Raw genomic sequence first — 23,062 nt, 5'->3', positions numbered from 1 at the left:
AAAAACTAGAGAAAGAAAGGAAACAAGATAAGCATATGATACAATACAGAAGATACTGAATTGCTGGATTGAAACAGAAGATACAGAATTGCCAGATTAAAATTGAAGATACTGAATTGTTGAATAAAGTCTTGTTGTTTACCAAGACCCAAGGGGTTAGTGTAGGTAAAATTAAAGAAGTATACTGTGGAAGAAGCAAGCCGGCAATTAGACATATGGAGACCATTGGTGATTGCATGATGGCAGGTATGGCAGAAAAAAAATGAAATGGTATGGAGATGGAGAATATGGATTTTGCAGGATTTATAAGTATCTCACACATCTTATCCCTAATAGGTAAGTGCCTCATTACTTGAATCTACTTATTTTATTTACCAAACACTTATATGTCACTTATATTCATTCAATTGGACCTTGTAACAGTCCCATGAAGTAGGTATTTGCATTACTTCCATTTTACCAATTGGGCGACACAGAGAAGTTAAGCAATTAACCTACAGTCACACAGCTTATAAGTAGCAGAGCCAAGGATTCAAACCCAGGCAGTCTGACTCCAGAGTTTATGTTCTTAACCAAAATACTATGCTGTGTTTCTAAGCTTGAAGGTGGGAGAAAAAGTAATATTTTTTAATGCTATGGCATGATCTAGAAGAACCTCAACAAGATTTGGACAATTATTTATGCAAACTCATAAATGTAAATGCTAGCTAAAACTGTCATAACATTTATAGTTGTCCATTTCCATTATGGCTGATGGCTAATTCATTCAGATTTTTAGGCAATAGGGATACAACGATGAATTAGACATGGTTCCTGCTTTCAAGAAACACATAGCCTAGAGGAGGAATAAAATAAGGATATCAAATGGTTTAATAGAGAGTGATAAGTACTTGGATAGCAGTATATATAGGATATGATGTGAGCACAGACATTGGACATTTAAATCAGTGTACCAGAGAAGGCTTCCCTGCAGAGGTGTTATTTGTTTGGGTCTTGAAGGATGAATAGAACTTAGAAATATAGGAAATGGAAGAACAACATGGTAGATAGAGGAAACAGCAAGAGCCAAGCAACAAGTAAAAGAGGATACAACACATTGGAGGCATTGTTCATTAGGTGCCACAGTCCATTAGGACTGGGGTATCAAGTATACATTTGGAAGGAGCAGATGGGGTTAAAGACTTAGAGGCCAAACTATGATTCGCACATGATATATCAAGGAGCTTGACCCTTTGTCCTGAAAGCAGTAGGGATAGATTGAAGCTTTCATCAGGGAGGGGTGTGTGTGTGTGTGTGTGTGTGTGTGTGTGTGTGTGTGTGTGTGTTTGTGTGTGTGTGTGTGTGTTTTCTTGAGAAAATAAGTCAGACAAATGTGAAGGATAGAATGGAGGATAGGATGGATCAAATGTATAGACATATTTTGAAAACTATGGCAATAATCCAGGCATCAAATGATGGAACCCTAAACCGAGGCAGTAGCAATGTGAATGGATAAGAGAAGAAAAACTGAGAGGATATGTAGGATGTAGCATATACAAGATAAAGTGATTGTGTATGTTTAGGGAGGGGATAAGAAGGAGTTTTCCAGAAGAGTGGTGACCAAATCCTGTTTTGGGGAATAGCTGCATTAGAATGGCTTTAAAAAACAGATTCTGCACCTTCAGCTCCATAAATTCTGACTTAGCAGGACTGGGGTGACAACTGGAAATCTGGATTCCTTGGAAGTTTCTGAATTCATTTGTCATTGAGAAGGATTGAGAACCATTACAATGCCTAAGTTTATGGGCTGGGTGCCTAAGAGATAACTAATGTGATAATAAAGGTTGGAAGAGACTTTTGACTGAAGAAGAGGAAAGGTGTGGACAAGTTTGCTTTTAGATTAATTTGGGTTACCTGTAGGAAATCTGGGTTGAGCTAGGAACATAGGTTTGGAACTCGAAAGAGAGATTTTTGTGTGAAAATAGATGGTGGTAGATGAAGCCAGGAGTTTGGGTGGTCATCCTGAAGAAAATATGGAATAATGAAAAAGATGGCCTGAGCCCTTAGAAACATTAGTATTTAAGGAGTGATCTGAGGAAGAAGGAATCTTCAGAGAGAGTAAGAAGATGTGACTGTTGTCATAGAAACCAAGGGAGGGCAGAATTTCCATAGAAAGGAGTGGCTAACATTAACAAGAGTTGTAGACATTCAAATAAGGTAAATAGGAGCAGAAAAGTGCCCACTTATTTATAAGATGGTGACCCTGGTGACCAGAGCAGATATAGTATAGAAGGAAGCCAAATGATAGTAAATTAAGAAGGAAAAGAGATGTAAGTATAGATGAGCATTTTAAGAAATTTGTCACTAAGGGAAGGTGAGAGAGAATAACAGCTAGTAGGATTAGGAGAAGAATTTTTTTTTTTTTTTTTAAACCAGAAGAGGTGTGAGCATGCTAAGGAGAAGCAACTGGTAAAGAAAAGAGAATGACAGATACTAGAGAGAGGCTACACCAATGGAAATAATTCTTTTAGGACAGAGGTAATAGAGTCTAGAGTACACTGGGAGGGGTTAACTTTGAAAAGGAGAGACAACAATTCCATTAAAATTAAAATACAAGTGAGATGGGAATGGACGCAGATAAGATTTTGGCATGAGAGAGAGAAGTTGAAGTTCTTACTTGATGGTCTCTGTTTTCTTAGTGATACAGGAGAGCCCATCTGCCTTGCCCAGGAAGGTAATATCTATCAGGTCCAACTTCCTCAGTAAATTTGATGGAGTACCTAGCACCATATCTCTCTTGTAATACAGTTAGGTAGCCAAATGAAGAAATGAACAAATAAATGTATGCCATCAAATGATAATATATACTCACAGAAATAGAATTCTTGAAGTAGAATATGTGCCCATAGAAAAAGAAGTATGAAGTGTGAAGCCAATATTCTGGAAATGAAATGAAAGTGCAAATGATTGAATCAAGAAAGGACTGAAACTCAGAAGGTCATATCGAGGAACGTATGATGCAGAATGTAGCATTAAAGGATTAGTTTTTAGTTTATGCAAAGCAGTTGGGATACACTGTCATATTAGACCTGCCTGATACAGCTAAGCCCTTGGTACCCTTGGTATAATGATGAAAGTAAGCAAGTTAGTCTAAAGTGTTTCCTCACCTCCACTTTATCCCAGGGCGATTTAGCCATTAGAAACCCCTGGCACACTGCAAACTGAAAAAAAAAGTATAGGCTTCAAAATATGAAAATAAAACTACAAAACTGAAATTAATAACATTCTTTCAACTTCATTAACTTCAAATTTAGTATTCATAAAACTGTCATTGACCCTTAAAAATAATTTGTTAATTAGATTTTCTCACTTCAAAACAAAAAAACTCATAGTTGGCTAAGCGTCCAACTTCGGCGCAGGTCATGATCTCACGGTTTGTCAGTTCGAGCCCCGCATTGGGCTCTGTGCTGACAGCTGAGAGCCTGGAGCCCGCTTCAGATTCTGTGTCTCCCTCTCTCTCTGCCCCTCCCCTACTCATGCTCTTTCTCTCTCTCTCTCTCAAAAATAATTAAACATTAAAAATACCTCATGATATGCACAGTGATTTGCCAGGAATCATATCATAGCTAAATAATTGACTAGCAAAATAATTTTAAATAAACAACATAATTCCTTCAAATTACAGCTGTGTGTGTGTGTATGTGTGTGTGTGTGTGTAAAATGTGATGATATGGTGCATCCTAAAATGTCTGTTGTGATGTTGAAGATGTGTAGAAAGTGAGAGGTGTAGGACATCTTACTCTTTAAAAATACCTGCTTTCTGTTCCCTCTCACAAGGAAGCCGTGTGTCTCAGTTGTCCCTTGTGTCATTTATACCTTCCCCAAATTGGGAAACCCATTCACTTCAATATGCTGGTTCCTACAGTTAGGAAAGCCTTTCTTTCCCTGATTGAGAAATAGAAATCTTTTGTCTCCAATAAAAGAAATTTTGGAGAGAAATATGGGAGCCTTCTCCACCCCACCTTGAACTCACATTATGCGTAAGAAAAACACAGAAACTAAAATTCCTTTAGTTGCTTTTAGGATATATGAGAGGATTGGTTCCTGGATCACAAAAGACAACACATAGCATCCAGATAATCTAAAATGTCTGCCAAAATCTGTCCCTTACTCTTCAATAGGAGACCCAGAAAGTCCAAGGTACTCATAATTGTGCTAACACCCTTGCCTGCACATCCCGTCTCCAACTTGCAACTTCAAGTTATGATGTTTGTAACAAGGCAAACAATCTGCCTTGCAGCCCCATGGCTCAGAAGAGTCCAAGAGTAGAAAAGATAGTTAAGAGAAATCAAGTACTAAATAATGTGAGCTTTTGGCATAGAATCCTTAATCCTTGGCTTTTCATGTATTATTGTCTTTGTGTCTTTGTGAGATATTGATTGAATAATATGCAATATGGGAGAAATAGCGTAGACATTTTTGAGCCAGAAAGAACCTTAGTGTTGACATTGATGTGCCTTAGAAATATTGATGAATTCAGTACTTCCTATGAACCATACAACTTCTACATTTAAATGCCACTGGAACCCATTCAATTCACTGAGCAAAAATATAGTGGGAGCTTTGGGTTAATACTCTGATTCTTGCCTCTACTCAGCTCCTCCTAGTTATTTGTGTTGCATTGGAAAGGTATTTTGTGTCCTGATGTCTAACATTCAGGTCCCCAAGCCTAATATGGACTGCCTGACCCCAGATGTAATTTTCAGCAATATTAATTGACTAGAGAATATTTATTATTATGGCAGTAGGACCCAACCAGCTTGACAGCTGCTCCTTCTGTGTGACTGATCGCCTTCTAAGTGCTGTATTAACAGTCTTGGATCATTGACCAATTTAATTTGAATGCAATTAATTATACAAATGTGAGCTCTTCACATTTACTTTCATTAAAATTATATCACAACAAAAAGAAAATAGATATAAATCAAGCCACATGCCCTTGCTTCAAGTATGAGTCAATTCTGGTTCAACTTCCCTTTATCATACATTTAAAAATTCCTAAGGTTCACACACATCTGGGAGTTCTGATCATGTGACCTTTTTGTCTAAAAAACTTGGGTACCCCTACAGTTCCATGACCTATTCCATGATCTCTACAGTTCTATTTTGTACCCCAAACAGAAATGTAAATGTGGATCTCTTATGCCTAAATATTCAATTATATTGTTTTGGAGATTTTTTCTTTTTTCTCCTTTTTAAATAGGAATTTACTGACTGAAAATGGCAGAAAAAATCTTAGAGAAGTTAGATATTCTGGATGAGCAGGCAAAGATGCTCTTGGCCGGAAGAGCAAAGGTTTGTAAATAAAAGCTAAAATAATTTTTTTTTTTTAAGTTTTTTTTTTTTCAACGTTTATTTATTTTTTTTGGGGGGACAGAGAGAGACAGAGCATGAACGGGGGAGGGGCAGAGAGAGAGGGAGACACAGAATCCGAAACAGGCTCCAGGCTCTGAGCCATCAGCCCAGAGCCTGACGCGGTGCTCAAACTCCCGACCGCGAGATCGTGACCTGGCTGAAGTCGGACGCTTGACCGACTGCGCCACCCAGGCGCCCCAAGCTAAAATAAAATTTAATCATTAAAATGTTATTTCAAATGTGAATGATTATCTTTATTTTTTAGTTAATGATGCAGTAGTATGGAGTTGTAAACTAATTTGTAAAAAGCAAATCATTATATTCAAAAAGTCATCTAGGTAAGTGTATACTATAAGGAATTAATTAGATATACAAGGTAACTTCTGGATAGCTGCCACATTATATTAGGATATAATGTATCTAAGGTGATTAAGATAAAAAATCAAATAAGCAGTCAAATAGTAAATGTGACTACTCCTATAGTTCTCATTAATATGTTAAACATATAAAAAGTTATTTAATTGGTTTATTAAAAGGAAGAAAATATTTCGTATAGTTACCAAATTAAAAGTAAAGGTCATAAAAAATTAAATAACATGAGACTTTTATAAAATTCAATATAAAATGTTAATAAAGAATATAATTTTCAAAAACTAGATTTTTAGCACATATGAGGAATTTAATTTGGTTACACAAAGACTTGCAAAATAATTTAACAATGTGGATAAATGAGGCATGAAGAGCATAGAGTCTCAGAAATCAAGGAAGACAGCACAAAGAGGAACTCTGAAGTGACTGAACATATTTGTGAACCTGAAAATGAAAACGTTAATGCTTGAGTAATAACCTTTCTCTTTTTTTCATAACTGTCTCCTTTTATTAAAAAAAAAAAAAGAGAAATATTGGGAAAACCAATAAATTCTTTCTGTTATTGCTACCCAAATTTTGAAATAGCAAACCAGGAGTGACTTACTAATGCAACCATATTAGACTTAAGCACCCCAAAGTTCACTCCTTTTTAATTTTCTTGTTTAAAATGAAATGTATTTTAAAAAAATATAATCAGAGATAAATCTTTGTAGTTTGTCCTGAAATTTCCTTTTATATGAATTTTAAGTTATGATTAGTAATAATAATTCTTACCTTTTTTACTAGGGTCTTCTTTTGTGTAAACCATTTCCATAAATATTCTCATTTTGTGTTACTATGTCTAGTTCATGTGTTACTAATAGAGGATTTTCTGGAAATTCTTTTTAAGTATATACAATCAAATTTAAATTTTTTCTTATTTTTAATGTTATTTATTTATTATTTTTATTTTAGAGAGAGAGAGCATGAGCGGGGGTGGGGGCAGAGGGAGAGAGAGAGAGAGAGAGAGAGAGAGAGAGAGAATCTTAGGCAGGCTCCTTGCTGAGCATGGAGCCTAATGTGGGCTCAATCCCATGACCCTAGGAGCAGTTTTACATATATACATATTTATATATATAAATTATGCTTAAAGGAAATTACATAAAGAAAAATTGTCTTTGGCCTCCTCAACTGCTTCCTTGAGGCAAACAAAATTTAGCAATTTGGGTTTATCCGTCCACATCTTCTTTTGTGCTGTTACAAAGATATACAAATATTATCTATGTATGCATAAACCCATTTATCTTTACATATACTCACAATATAAATATACAGGTACACATACACATACATACACCTACATACATTTACGAAGGTGAATTGTCTCTATTTTCTTTTTTAACGACCAAAAAATGAGATGAAAATATATAAATCACTTTGGTAATTGCTTCCTTATTTTTTTAACTTTTGTATTTTGAAATTAATATCAAGTCATAGGAAGTTGCAGAGGTACTACAGAGTCCCATGTCCCTTTCACCCAGTTGCCCCCAGTAGTGACATCTTATATGGGTAGTGTACAATATCAGAACCAGTATGAATCCCAACCCATATTAACATTGGCATGTTACCATTAACCAGACTACAGATTTCATTTAGTTTTCACCATTTTTAAACCTGCCTTCATTTGTGTGTATAGGTTTATCAATTTTATCCCATAAGAGATTTGTGTAATCACTACCACAATCAAGATACAGCACGTACCCATCACCATGAAAGAACTCCCTCATGTTATTTTTCTGTATTTGTATCCATATCCGCACTTCATTCCCCATCTATCCCTGGCAATGGCTAATCTGTTCTCCAATCTTTAAAATTCAGTAATTTTGAGAATGTTATATAAATGGAACCATTCAGTGTGTGAAATTTTGAGATTGACTTTTCACTAAGCATAAAGCCCTTGAGGCCCTTTTAAGATTTTGCATGAATCAACAGCCTTATTATTATAAATAATATATAAATTTTGTTGCTGAGTAGTATGCCATTATATGAATACACAGAGTTTCAACCACTCACCCATTGAAGGACGTTTGGGATTTTTTCAGTATTTTGCTTTTAAAAATAAAGCTGCTTTAAAAAAAAGATTAAAGAGAGCTGCTGTGAATATTTGTGTACAGGTTTTTGTGTGAGCGTAAGTTTTCATTTCTCTGGGGTAAATGCCCAAGAATGTAATTGTTGGTGCAATTTCCATCTCTTAAACACAACAAGGTCAAGGCCACGAGGTTTGATGTGAGTTCCCCCTCACTGCTTCTCAGCCAGGAAACTACCTTCAATAAGCAAGCTGAGCCATTGTGGGATTTACCTCATTTGTTTCCCTTTTCTCAGGGATTATGGTTCCCCCTCTGCCTGTTCTCTAATGCCTGATTACAGTTGTTTTCGTATGTTTTGTCTGGGTTTCTAGTTGTTTACAGCAGGAGGGCAATTCCTGTAGCGCTTAATCCTTTCCTGGCAGAAGCAGAAGTTCCTATCCTTTGACTTGCTGTCAAATTTTTCATCACTTTATTCCTCTGGGCAATGGTGAGAGAATTTTTTAGAAAAGATTTCTGGCTCCTTAACTAACTTGTTAGCTATATCCTTTTCCCTCTTCAGTCCATCTATATACATATTTGAACAAAGTCTTTTGATTGCTTTCTTCACTTCATTTCTGGCTTATGCAACTAGACAAATGTTGGAGTGATTCACCACATGCATGGGGACAGCAAGAGCAGCAGGTTAGAGATCAACTTGCTCTCCTTCCAAAAACTCTATGTATCAGTGTTTTCTTTGTGTAATATATAGGTCACTCTTAAATTCTGAATTTTAGAATTAGGAGGGAGCCTTCATGATCATCTAGTCCAACATCCTATCATTTCATCAATAGGAAAAGAATAGCTCAGGTCACACAGCAATGATATAAAAAATGTTGGTACACAGGCCCCCCAGCTTTTAATCTGTAATATTTTGCTATTAGTGACTGGCACATAAATTCTGTGTGAGTGCATAAAGTGAGACTAATTTCATCCTTTCCATACAGGATTTTTCCTATATGAAAAGTGCTCATTTTTTTTTTCAGTGTTGTACTTTGGATTTATTGCAGAAAAACAGACTTCAGAGTCAAGTAAAGAAAAAGACTTTGGTTACACCACTGACATTTGATTTTCAGTTTGAATTTGAAGAGGCTATTGCTCCATCCACATCTAAGAACGTATCCAGGAGCACAGAAGACAAGTCATTTGGTATTAAAAAACCAAACAGGTAACCATCCTAATTACCTCAAACTTTCAGTTGGACGTTTTTTGTTTGTTTGTTTTTTAATTTTTTTTTTAACGTTTATTTATTTTTGAGACAGAGAGAGACAGAGCATGAACAGGGGAGGGGCAGAGAGAGAGGGAGACACAATCGGAAACAGGCTCCAGGCTCTGAGCCATCAGCCCAGAGCCCGATGCGGGGCTCGAACTCACGGACCGTGAGATCGTGACCTGAGCTGAAGTCGGAGGCTTAACCGACTGAGCCACCCAGGCGCCCCTCAGTTGGATGTTTTAAAGCATTACTGTAGATTTGTTTTAGATTATGTAATCTGTATTAAATGTAAGCTTTGTCAAACATAGGCATGTTTCATAGTGCTTATGAGTTACACCATACTCATTCAGCATTCTGAATAAATTAGTTTATAAAATATTTATTGTAGTTTATTATTATAGGTGTTATTAGATAGTAATTACAATTCTGGAGGTTTAAAGAAAGACTTGTCTTGAATTCTATTACATTGCCCCAGATTAATGTCAGGATTTATTTCAAATTTTAGACCAATAGACTGCCAAAAGAAGTCCACCTAGAAAACCAAGTAAGGCAGTTTCTCTATGTACTTATAAGAGATAGCCTGAATATGTCATAGTTGGTCTTTCACTGGCATTGTGGACATGCATAATGCTATATAATTTTTCTAGGCATCAGAAATGTAGAGGAGAGCCCAGACAAAAGAAATAATAAGATGTAGAATCAATAGAACTTCTATCGTACCTTGATGGTAGTGTGGACACTGTTCTTACCTCATTTATTCTGTGTAAACACTCAGTGTGTTCAGTGCAGTTTTATAGATGAGAAGCCCATCTCGGTGGGGTTAGATAACTTGCCCAAGGTCACACAGGTAAGTGGCTCAAACTGGATTTAAACTCTAGCGGTTCGATTTCAGACTTGTGCTCTTTATCACTCATGCAACTGGATGAATGTTGGATGGCAAATTTATCACTACCCCATTCTGAATGTAGAATGGCTTGCAGCTTTCGGGCTTGGTTACTAAGTGCATTATGACATTTTGTACTTAGGTAGAGAATATATGATGAAACACAGATTGGGGTAGAGAAGAGGATTACAGTGATAAGGTCTGAGTTTCATTTTGGATATATTAAGTTTTAGATGTTTGTGGGGCATTGAGGAGGGGGCATTCTTCTTCTAGGAAGCAACCCATTCTTGGCAGGAAGTCTTTTTTAGCTGTAACAGAATGATTGCTTAAGTAACAGAGCATAAGGCAGAACGTTTCTGTCCTGATATCAACAATGATATCCTGGTTATATGGGTTGTATTGGATAAACTCAGTTCCTCTGTATCTGAAGATACAGTTCCTGGTCTTGTAAGTTTTGTTAATTATAATTCAGGAGGCCAGTCTCCACCAGTGCTCTTAAACCTCACTCCTACACTGAGTTGTGATGGCAGATACACTTCACACAGCTGATTCCTGTGAGCACTAATGACAGAGATGCACTGCTCTAGCCCAGTGGGTCTCAAACATGGAGGGCTCCTTAAAACACGGAGTGCTGGACTGCACCTGCAGAGTTTTTGATTTAATATTTTTGATTCAGTAGGTCTGGGTGGGGCCTGACAATTTGTACATCTAATAAGTTTCCAGGTAATGCTGGTGCTGCTGGTCCAGGGACCATCCTTTGAGTCTCTGCTCTAGCTTATGTCCTGCTGATCTAGCTGCCCAACACCAACATCTGTTCATTCCAGTTTTCTTCCATAGTTTGCTGAATATCATAGTGCCTCTCAGCCCGGTGCTGTGATCACCTAATTGATGTAAACCTTCCCAGGTTTATTTGTAGCTGTGCTTTGCCTTCAGACTAGTAGTTTTCAACCCACATGCACATTAGTATTACTTGGGGAGCTTTAAAATAATTGGATTCTACTTTAATTAGTTTGGAGTAGACCCCAGGCATTACTATTTTTAAGATTCCCCAAAAGATTCTTACATAAAACTAAGAATGAGAACTATTCAAATTCTTAGGGCTTTTTTTCTCAGTTACTCCCAGAGACATGTTTCCCATGTAACTATCAGTTCAGGATTTCAGCATTTTTCTGGGATAAATGGGAACCAATAAAATATTAAAGATATCTTTCAGCTAATCTGTGTATAGTCTCTAAGATTTCTCATTAAACACCAAATATACTCTTCTCTGCAACTTTTCATAAATGGACCTTTTACAAAAGAGTCATATTCATTTTAGCAAAATTCTCTTTTAAAAATTACCTGGAATAAAGATAAAGTGGGGCACCTGGGTGGCTCAGTTGTTTGTGTGCAACTCTTGGTGTCAGCTCAGGTTATGATCCTGAGATTCATGGGATCAAGCACCCAGTGCTGACAGTGCAAGACCTCTGTGCTGACAGTGCAAGACCGCCTTTGGATTCTCTCTCTCCCTCTCTCTCTCTGCCCCTCCCCCAGTGGTGAGTGAGCACTCTCTCTCTTTCTCTCTCTCCTTTAAAAAAAATAAAGGAAAGACAAAGTGATTTCTCTATTACTTAAGCATTTAGTGCTGCATTATCAGTTGAAAATGGCAATTTTACTACTTATAAAGTGGTAAGAAATAGAAAACAAGTTAGGAATAAGGAGGTTGATTAAGGGTATTTAAATTGTCACTGAAAGTTAGCTCAGTAAATAATTCAAAGCTACTGAAGTTACAAAAAATAATATTTTTCTTTTTTTAACGTTTATTTATTTATTTTGAGAGAGAGAGCAAAAGCAGGGGAGGGGCAGAGAGAGAGGGAGAAAGAGAATCCCAAGCAGGATTCTCTCAGTGTGGAAGCTGATACAGGGTTCAAACTCAAAAATGGTGAGATCATGACCTGAGCCAAAATCAAGAGTTAGACAGTTAACTGACAGAGCCATTTAGGCTCCCCAAAAATATTTCCCTTTAGATTAATAGATTAATAGGGGCTATTCATTAGAAGAATTATTGTCCTAAAAATAAATCTATAATGAAACCTGTCAAAAGAATATTCCTTTTAGAAATAGTTTTATGACAATAGGATAAACTTGCATACAGAAAAGATAGTTAAATATTAATGAAGGATTCTCTTGCAGCCTATAGTGAAATTTAATTGGCCACATTCCTTCTTCCTTTAGTTCAATATGCATGTCTTATACTCTGTGTGACATTAGACTGGCACAGAGATTAAGAGGATGAGGTTTATAGGCCAGTTGCCAGGTTTGTATCTTAGCTTTACTTACTACTAATTGTGACCTTGGACAAGTTACATAACCTTTTGTGTCTCAGTATCCTCATATTTACAGTGTGGATAATAGTATGTATTCCATAGGGTTGTTTTGCAAATTAAATGTATTGACATGTGTGAAGAGTTTAAAATTCCCCAACATACAATAGTCACTCAGAAAAAAAACAAAACAAAAACAAAACCCAGCAATAAAAATATAAACTGTATTAAACATAAGGGAAGGGAAGGAAAAATAAGATAAAAACAGAGAGGCAAACCATTAGAGACTCTTAAATACAGAGAACAAACCAAGGATTTCTGGAGGGGTATTGGGTGGGGGATGGGCACTTGTGATGAGCATTGGATGTTATATGATAATGATGAATCACTGGGTTCTACTCCCAAAACCAATACTGAAATAAATAAACAAATAAATAAATAAATAAATAAGCTGTATTTTTGAAATATGCAATCATATATTCTAATCATTAAAAATAAGATAGTAAATGAGATACACAAGCCATGTTTACATATGGCAATAATTTCTAAAATCTTAGGTAAAGTATGACTTATGGGTAAGTAGGGTAGGGTGGCCTGGGAACAGGAAGGATAGAGAAGAAAGAGGCTTTTATGTGAGTAGACGCAGAGATTCATGCCTCATTCCTGCTGCCCACACCATTTCTCAGTTATGTAAGCACAGGCTCCTTCAAGGCCCCAGGAGGATTCTGGGAAGGTAACAACGTCAACTCCAGCTCTCTATGGGGAGAGGTTCACTACTAGGCTGAACACTGCCTCTTCTCTGTACCTGGAAGAGGACTCCTTATTATTGCTCATACCTAGAGGAGCCTGACATTCTAGAGCAGGGCCTCTTTACAGTAACTGCCCACTTGAGAGTTTTTGGAAAATATGCTGAGCCCTGCCTAGAGATCATGATTTAACTATGGGCAGGGGGGCGGGGGGGGGGATGTCTGGACATTGGTGTTTTTTCAGAGCACCCTAGATGATTCTAGTATACATCTAAAAATTTAAGAAACATTTCTAGAGGCCTCTTCATTTGTCACTCCTTTAATCAAGAGACCCTCTTATGACAGCTTGTTTGCCACTGATACTCTGCAAAAGAATCTTATCTGTCACTGACTGATATTACCTGAGTCTCAAATAGCCTCACCTTTATATGTGCTGAGGGAACTCACACTCATTGAAATGAGAGGTTGAAGAGAAATCCCTCATTTAAGGGGACTCATATGAAGGAGGGAGATAAAGACAATCAAAACAAGTGACTCATTATGAGGTAGATAATGGAAGAAACAGAAGAAAACTTAGGAGAATATATATCTTAAGGACAGAAATAATCAGGGAAAAGGGATTTAAAAATATTTCTGGATCAAAAATTGAGTAGGAAAATAAAAATAGAATACAGTTAAAAACAGTATTGACAGTCTAGAAGGTCAAATAGAAGCAATATCTTATGAAAATACAAAAAAAAAAAAAGAAAATCAGATTGAAAAGAGATATATACTAAGATTTCAAGATATTCAACCTGGAAATATATACCTAATACATAAATCAGGAAAGTAAGAAGCATAGTAAGGAAATAAAGAAATATTAGGGAAAAATGACCTTTTTTTGAAGACAGACTTGAATTTTCAGATCAAAAGGGTTACCAACTGCTAGACTTACAGTAAAATTGTTTAAGTCCAAAGGCAGAAAAATAATGGTTAATTACAAAGGAAAGGAAGTCAAATGAGTTTTATATGTCTCATCTGCATCTCTGAGGCTAGAAAACAATAAACAATTTTAAACTTTTGAACAGAATGGCAATCCAGGAATCCTCTATTTAGATGAATCATCATTTATATACGAGAACAAAAGAGAAATTTTTGGATATGAAAAACTAGAAGGTAATCCACCTATATATTCTTTCTGAGACATTTACCTGGAGAAATATTTTATGCAAGTTAAAATCAAATATAATTAAAATAAAGATCCAAACCGGATGTCTTTATGACAAAAAATGTATTTAGAATTCTCCCATGGTACCAGAACAAAAGCTCTGGACCTTCGTTTCACAGTGGCTGTTCTGTAAAGACATAAAACATTCCAAAGCAGGGAAGTTATCCATAACAGATTCCTATTTGGGAAGAGGCAGCTTTTGAAGCAATCCCCATACTTCCATCTGAGCTGTGTCCTGCTCTTGGGTTTCTTCCCTTTATGCACCAGTGCCATTTCATATCCATTCCATGGATGTGCAGTAACCTTCCTTTAACTCCAGCCCATGCAGCACAAAATCAAGGCCTTTACCTATATTCCTTTAACTCAACTGCAACAGAGTATAATTTTACAGGGGATTTTTCTAAATATAAGACCCTAAAAGAGAGAATGAAGGTGGATGAATTAAAAAAATTACAAGCAGCTCAAAACCAATAGAACTTATAAAGAGAAGATTTATGATTTTATGCTAGTGAATTAAACCATCAAATTTATAATCCAAGTTTAATTCTTTATATTACATAAGAATCTAGTGCTAGGAACTCAATTTTTATTCTTAGGCTCTTAGCCTCCCATTTGTTCTTCCTGCTGCTGGGAAAAAAAATCTCCATGGATCTCTTATATTTCTGTACATCTTATGAGAAGAGGCACTGGTTACCTTGTTCCTAGCTTCTCAAGGATTTTTGTATAACAAATAGCCTTGAAAGAGGTAGTGCTTTTCTTTTAGCAAGAGCAGGTATGTTACTATTCATTATAAAAAATTTGGGTTCTGTAAGCTCAGGGTTCCACTCTTGTAACAACGCACTATGTGTGCAGAAGTCATCTGGCCCTCTGCTTGTTGCCCTGTGGAATAGAGGCTCAGAGAACTGATACAGAAAATGCTATTCCTATCATGGTGAGTAATAAACAGGCCTTTGTCTCTGACTCAGGAGTCTACTTCTTTGTGAGCATAGATCAAACTGTGGCAGCCTAACTCGTTAGCTTGTAAGTAATGTCAAATCTCAGACCTTTCACACCTACTTTTAGGGAAGAAGCTAGAATGACAGAAACTGTGACCACCCTCCTCCCCTTCCTTTGCAAAATGAGTGGTAAAATACATTAGGCTCATTATTCAATGAGTAGGAGAACACCCTTATCCAGGTCCCTGTGAGCTTAAAAGAACTCTATTTCTATACCCCATTTATCTATCCCATAATTCTATCTGCTTCTGGGCATCAGGATTTATATTTTAGTTATTAGTCAACTAAATCCTTAAAATTAATCCATATAATAAAGTTTTTAAGAAATAAAACAATATGACAAGAGGCTATATAAACTAGAAAGGAAAGTCAAGGTCAGTTGTGGACAGAGTTTGTGTATAATCAATCTTATAAACCAACCCAGCGAAGGATAAAACAAATGAACTGAAATTTCACCTCTTCTTATGTCCCAAACATTTTGCTAAGCAACTTCTGAACTTTGTTTTACGTATTTCTTATACTAACCCTATAAGATAGTTTTACTGCATTTGGCCTGTGAAAGACAAATTCAGAGGAAATCAGTATTCTGCAGAACTTCACGTAGAGTCAAGATGCAAAGTAAGGTCCAACTCCAAAGTCCACACTCTCTAGTTCACCATAAGGAAATCCATATCCAAACATCTCTATATAGTTTCTGTAAATGTATTTGAAAAATACTTTAGTAAGGTAAGGATAAAAAAAATTACTCCTTAACAAGACTATATAGCCAACTTCATCCTTAGGATGGAAGCCTTGACGCATTTCCATTTAAATTAGAACCAGAAGGATGCCCATTCTCACCAATAAACTGTACTATTCTAGAAATGCTTGCCAGTGATATTAAACAAGAACATGATACAAAAATATAAATGTTTTGAAAGGAATAGATAAAATGTTTTATGAAGGTTAAATGAATGTTTACTGAAAAATCCAAAGAGAATAAACTAAAATCTCATTGGAAATTATAAGATTATAAGAAAGTCTAGTCAAAATTTACCAGGAAAATTTGTATACTCAGCAGATGTTTATTACATATGTACTATGTATCAGTCCCTATTCTAGGTGCTAGGAATACGAGTGAACAAAATCCTCACTCAGTTTATGTTTTAGGATAAGGTGGGGAGACAGATAATAAACTAAATGAACAAGTGAATATTTAATGTCAATCCATTAGTGATAAATACGATGAAGAAAATGATAGTAAATGAAAGGAATTAAGACTGATGGGGTTACTATTTTAAATAGAGAAAGGGGCAGGAAAAAACCATTGTGGAGAGATGGAAATTGAGCAGAGTCTTACAAAATGCTCTCTTATAACTTAAGGGAGTAACCCTTGGCAATTACTGGGAAATATTACAGGCAGAAGGATGAGCAAGTACCAAGGTCCTCAAGTGGGAGCTTAAATTCCTTTCCTCAAACCAAACAGTTGGAAAATTCACTCTGCTTCCATGTAGAGGTGGGGCTTGGGGAGGTGCACAGAGAGTCCTGAAAGGACATTCAATCGAAGTTCCTCTACTTAGAAACATGAGAACTGGGGACAGTTTCTGTCTTGGAGTGAGGATTTTGAACTTTATTTGAGTCCAGTAGGAAACATTTGGAGGGAAATGGCAATCACATTTATATTTTACAGATGCCACCATGGTTGCATTAGGAATAGACTGTAGGGGATGAGTGATAGCAGAGAGAGCAGATAGAAGGTGAGAGACACATAGAAGTAGCTCAGATGGGAGATGAAGGTGTCTTGGACTAGGGTAGAAGTAACAAGAAATAAAGTAGTTTGATTTGGGACGTATTTCAAAGAAATATCCAGTGGGGTTTGCCAACAGATGGGAATGAGGAGTGAGAGAAAGAAATCAAAGATATTGTCAAGTTTTTGGCTTAAGCCTTTGGTTGAATGGAGATGGGGAAGCCTCAATGATTGGGAAGAAAGCAGAAGCAAAGATTTGGTTTTGAATGTGTTAAGTTTGAGATCCCTATGATATACCTAACTGCAGAAGTCATGTAGCAGTTGGATATATAAATCTGGAGCTCAGGGAAGAGTTTGAGGGCCTGGATTTATAAATCTCAGGGACATGAGCATATAGATAATACGTGAAGATGTGAGATTAGATATCAACTGAGGGTGAGTGTTGGAGGTCAGAAGACTGAGTCATGGATTACCCCAGCATTTAGAGGTCAGAAATATCATGAATTATGTAATACTATTAACTTTATTACATACTATCAGTAGTCAAAGAATTTAGTGGAGAAAATTTCCTGTATGGTAAATAAATGCTGTGATCCTACCTAGTATATTATTTTGGTATCTGAAGTGACCCTAACTCTGGGTCCCACCACTTTGACTCAGGTCTGACAATGTCTCCAATATCTCATTTAATGAATTTCCAGCATATTTTTTAAAGGGTTAATCAGCTTGTGAACTATAGTTTCCTAGAGTGCCCTCAATCCTATGACAACAGTAGCTTACTATCTGTCTCTGCTTCAAGTGATTATCACGAATACTTTCATCTCTGGCTTAGTACCAACGTTTTACACTTTGTACTATAATAGTACTAATACAACAACATTCAATCTGCATTTCACCACATTTCTCAAAATTTATTTTTTAGATTAGTTTTGTAGATTTTTCTGATTACTTTAACTTAGATTAATTTTATTTTTTCTAGATATGTCTCCTTTAAAAATGAGCCTGAACCTACAAAGAGTGATTTTGAAACATTAAATTTAAGACCACACTTTGTACCAACAAATATAAAAAATCAAGAAAGCAAGTCAATAGGTAATGCTCTGCGTACCATATTTACTTCTCCTTTAACTTATTAATGAGTGGTTTTGCTTGTATTATATACTTTATTATTTATTAATGTATATCTTAAAAGCTCTTGACCATTGGATGTCTCTGTGGAAAGAATTTTCTTGAAAGTATATGGTGTATAACTGCAGTGTGAAAGATTTCAGTGAACTATAAAGAATTTCCTAAGCAGTAGAGACGTTAAATATCAGAATGGACAATTTATGCAGTTCACAAATTAAGAATATATTTTTATGTTTATTTATTTTTCTTGAAAGGAAGCTTCTGAGTTTCCTTTTAGCTCTACCCTAAGAGTTTCCTTATTAAAAAAAAAATCAATCGGGGCGCCTGGGTGGCGCAGTCGGTTAAGCGTCCGACTTCAGCCAGGTCACGATCTCGCGGTCCGTGAGTTTGAGCCCCGCGTCAGGCTCTGGGCTGATGGCTCAGAGCCTGGAGCCTGTTTCCGATTCTGTGTCTCCCTCTCTCTCTGCCCCTCCCCCGTTCATGCTCTGTCTCTCTCTGTCCCAAAAATAAATAAACGTTGAAAAAAAAAAATTAAAAAAAAAAATCAATCAAGTATGGACATCTTGCTTAATAAAAACTTATTTACAGAAAGTGTAAAGGAACTTACTTTCTTAGAACATTAAGGAATCTGTAAGCTAGGAACAAGCACTTATAATATTGTAAGAAAGTTTAATAAAAATTTACCAGGAAAATTTGTGCACCCAACAGATATTTATTACACACATACTATGTGTCAGTCTCTACTCTAGGTGCTGGGAAAACAAGAGTGAAAAAAATCTGCCCTCAATTTATGTTTTAGGATAAGGTGGGGAGGCAGATAGTAAACTAAATGAACAAATGAATATTTAATGTAAACCCATTAAATTCTCCACATCTTCAGAGAATTTGAGTGTTTTGTGTTGCCTTTTTTTTTCTTTCTCTGGAATTATCAAAAAACATTCGATTGCATCATTCTCATCAATCCCTTTGGGTAAGGCTCCTTGACTCCACATTGCCCCATACTGCCTCATTACTCTGATACTCTTCATCTGTCTCTACTTCCTCTTTGGTTCAAACTTGAGACAACTACAGTCTGGATTCCGCCTCCACCATCCTACTGAAGCTGCACTGATCAAGAATACCAATGATCTCCATTGCTAAATCCAAATAATATTTTCTGTTTTTATTTTCTTCCACATTTTAATAACAAGTATAGTTGGTCAATCATTCCTTCCTTCTTAAAATTTTCCTCTTAGGGGTTTGGGAACCCATATCTCTTGTTTTCCTGCTATTTTACTCCTCAGTCGCTCTTCTTAATTTATTTTCTCCATCATTAAAATACTGTACACCTTTTGGGATGAGCACTGGGTGTTGTATGGAAACTAATTTATTTGACAATAAATTTCATATAATAAAAAATAATAATAATAAAATAAAATACTGTACACCTGATCCTTAAACAACAGGGTGGTTAGGGGCACTGACTCTAGTGCACAGTCAAAAATCCACATATAACTTGTGATTCCCCTAAACTTAACAGCTATTAGCCTATTGTTGACCAGAAACCATTACAATAACATAAACACATATTTTGTATTTATATGTATTATATACTATATTATTATAATAAAGTAAGCTAAAGAAAAATGTTATTAAGAGAAAGAAAAGGATGAGAAAATACATTTACAGTATTTTACTATCAAAAGAATCCATATGTAAGTGGATTCATGCAGTTCAAACCTATGTTATTCAGGGATCAACCGTATATCACAACTTATCTGTTCTACTGTTGAAATTTTAAGCAGTGTCAAATTTTGCTTTATAGATTTTTAATATAGTTTAGGCCATGTTATCAGTTACATAAATATTTCGAATTATGTTTCTAGTGAATTGAACCCTTTTCCATTATAAAGTAATTGTCTTACTATTTAATATTGCTGTAGTTGCCCAGCTTTCTTTTGGCTACCATTGCATGGTATATCTTTTTCCATCATTTTATTACCTTCTTGTAACATTGTAATCTATATTTATCTCTCATAAACATCATACTATTAAATTAAAAATCTACTATCATACTCTTTGTCTTTGAAATGGAGCATTTAGTCCATTTATACTTAATGCAATTACTAATATCTTTGGATTTAATTTTGCCATTTTATTTTTTTGTTCTTTCATTTGCCCTGTTGATTTTATACTTCTTTTTCTGTCCTCTCATGTTTTCTTTAGAATTGAGTTTTTTAAGTTTCACTTTTCCCCTTTATCAATTTGGAAGTTATGTACTCTATTTCTATTCTTTAAATGATAACTCTAGAAATTACAACATGTAACCTTTCAAAATCTATTATTATCCTCATTCTGGACAATAAAAGAATTTTGGAACACTTAAATTATTTTACTGATGTCTGACTTTTATGTTATTGTTAAAATCCAAAGTCTTATTTAAATAGTATCTAAATCAGATATAGGTGAGACTCAAGGAATGATTCAGCCTGATGCAAATTTCCTCTCTACCTGTGAACCTCTAGAACCAAACAGTATATGTGCTTGCAAAATGCAAAGGTCAGACAGGCACAGGATAGGCATTCTTATTACAAAATGGAGAAATAAAAGGAAACAAGGGGTGATAGGTCCTGAGCAAGTCTAAAATTTAGCAAGGTAAACTTCCTAAGATTTTAAGACTCAAGAATAATTCTCTCTGGCTGCATATTCTTCTGGAACCACTGGGGCAGAGGTCCTGCCTCTATAGCATGCCAGGTAGGGGTCATGACTCCAAGACTCTGGGATGCCCTACCCCAAAGGTGTTGAGTGGAGGCTCTTTGGCCTGTTGAAACTGAGACATTAGTAACCCCATTTGAAACTGAGGAGGCAGCTCTGATGATTTTTGAATTGCCTTCAGGGTCATTCTTTCCCTGTCTTGAAGAATAGCACATATTTGCAGTGAATAGCTCTGTGGTCCTATCCTGTAAAACCCAAGAAGTCCAACAGATTTCATTCATTTCTGTCTCATCTCCATCCCCTTCAGTTCAAACTGGCAGTGTCACTGTTGGGATATCTATTTAGGTGTGTGATTCACACCCATACCAATCTCCTTATCAAATAGTCATTCTACCACACCCTTAGTGTTCTTTTTCAAACATGGACATGCTGAAAATTTTCTTATTTTTTGAAAAATTTCCAAATCCTTAAGTTCTGATTTATTTTTGCTTAACAGTTCAGTCTTCTAATTCGTTTTTCTCTTTTTGAATTTTACTACAAGCAGTCAGGAGGAACCAAGCCACTCCTTCAATGCTTGCTTAGAAATTTGAGCTAAATATCCAGTTTCATTGCTCACAAGTTCTACCTTTCCCAAAACAGTAGAACACAAACACAGTTCAGCCAAGTTCCTTGTCACTTGATAACAAGGATAACCTTTTCTTCATTGTTCAATAATATGTGCTAATTTCTATGAGACCTCATTGAGAATGGCTTTTACCATCCATAGATCTACCAACATTTCTGTACTTGATTATGTATTCTTTTTAAAAAAATTTTTAATGTTTATTTATTTTTGAGAGAGAGAGAAAGCAGAGTGTGAGCAGGGGCAGGGAGGGGCAGAGAGAGAGAAGGAGCCATAGAACTCAAAGCAGGCTCCAGGCTCTGAGCTGTCAGCACAGAGCCCGACACAGGGCTCAAACTCACAAACTGTGAGATCATGACCTGAGCTGAATTCAGACGCTCAACCGACTGAGCCACCCAGGTGCCCCTTTATGTATTCTTAAAGAAGGTAAAAGAATCTTAGGGAACTCGCACCAGAATCTCCTTTAAATTCCCTTCATGGAAATACTGGGTTTTTCTCCTATGCATCTCAAAGCTCTTCTAGCCTCTGGCCATTTCCCAGTTCCAAAGCCACTTCCCCATTTTTAGTTATTTGTTATAGTAGCACCTCACTTCTCAGTGCCAATTTCTCTATTAGTGAGTTCAGGCTGCTATAATAAACTACTATAGGTTGAGTGGTTTAAACAACAAATATTTATTTATCACAGTTCTGGAGGCTGGAAGTCTGAGATCAGGGTGCTAGTATGGTCAGGTTCTGGTTAGAGCCCTCTTCCTGGTTTGCAGACAGCTGTCCTCTTGCCTGATTCCTTACATGGTGGAGAGAGAGATTCTCTGTCATGTTTTTTCTTATAAGGACATTAATCCCATCATAGGGGTCTTCACTTTCATTACCTCATATAAACTTAAGTACGTCCCAAAGGCCTCACCTCCACATATCATCACATTGAGGATTAGTGCTTCAACATATAAATTTTGGGGGGAACAGATTCACTCCATAGCAATGAACCTATCTAAAATATACCTCACTCTGTTGTTCTCTCTCACCAAAATCTATTTCTGTCACAGCATGTATCTTAATTTATAATTATTCACTTCTTTGTCTCTCTTGTTTATTATCTGTATTACCCACTAAAATGTATGTATCACTGGGCACAGGAATCACAATTACAGTGTCTAACACCAGTGCTGGCATGTAGTAGGTGATCAGTAAGTAACTGTTGGGGTGCCTGAGTGGCTTAGTCGGTTAAGTGTCCAACTTCAGCTCAGGTCATGATCTCACAGTTTGTGAGTTTGAGCCCCGTGTCGGGCTCTGTGCTGACAGCTTCGAGCTTTGGATTCTGTCTCCCTCTCTCTGCTCCTCCCCCACTCACACTCTCTCTCTGTCACTCAAAAATGAATAAACATTAAAAAAATTAAAAATAAATAAATAACTGTTGACTGAATGAATACCAGATACTATTAAATTAGTTACATCTATTATTTCATTTCCTCCTCACAGCATTCCTCTAAGATAGTACTATTATTTCCCCTTAACAGATCAGAAAACTAAGGCTCATGGAAGTTAAATAACTTATGTAAGGGTATATGACTTACAGACAAAAAAGTAGGCTTTGGTCCCAGGCTATCTAAATCCAAAGTCTGTATGCTTGACCTAACACCATACCTACCTTAAGAAAATCCATTAAAGGATAACCCAGGTTAA

At 36.2% G+C, this 23,062-nt stretch overlaps 1 protein-coding gene across 1 annotated transcript in view; it reads left to right on the top strand.

Annotated features, from left to right (window-relative positions):
* Positions 1-5,259: 5,259 nt before the first annotated feature.
* Positions 5,260-23,062, top strand: part of CC1H1orf141 (chromosome C1 C1orf141 homolog) — a 37,197-nt gene continuing 19,394 nt past the window's right edge. The window contains exons 1-3 of the mRNA XM_032594140.1: positions 5,260-5,334; positions 8,876-9,033; positions 17,918-18,030. Coding sequence (XP_032450031.1) covers positions 5,260-5,334; positions 8,876-9,033; positions 17,918-18,030 — 346 coding nt within the window. The remainder of the gene's footprint in view (positions 5,335-8,875; positions 9,034-17,917; positions 18,031-23,062) is intronic.

The sequence above is a fragment of the Lynx canadensis genome, chromosome C1 (genome assembly GCF_007474595.2).
Source record: "Lynx canadensis isolate LIC74 chromosome C1, mLynCan4.pri.v2, whole genome shotgun sequence".
Taxonomy (NCBI): Eukaryota; Metazoa; Chordata; class Mammalia; order Carnivora; family Felidae; genus Lynx; species Lynx canadensis.
This window is presented reverse-complemented; position numbering and strand designations above follow the sequence as displayed.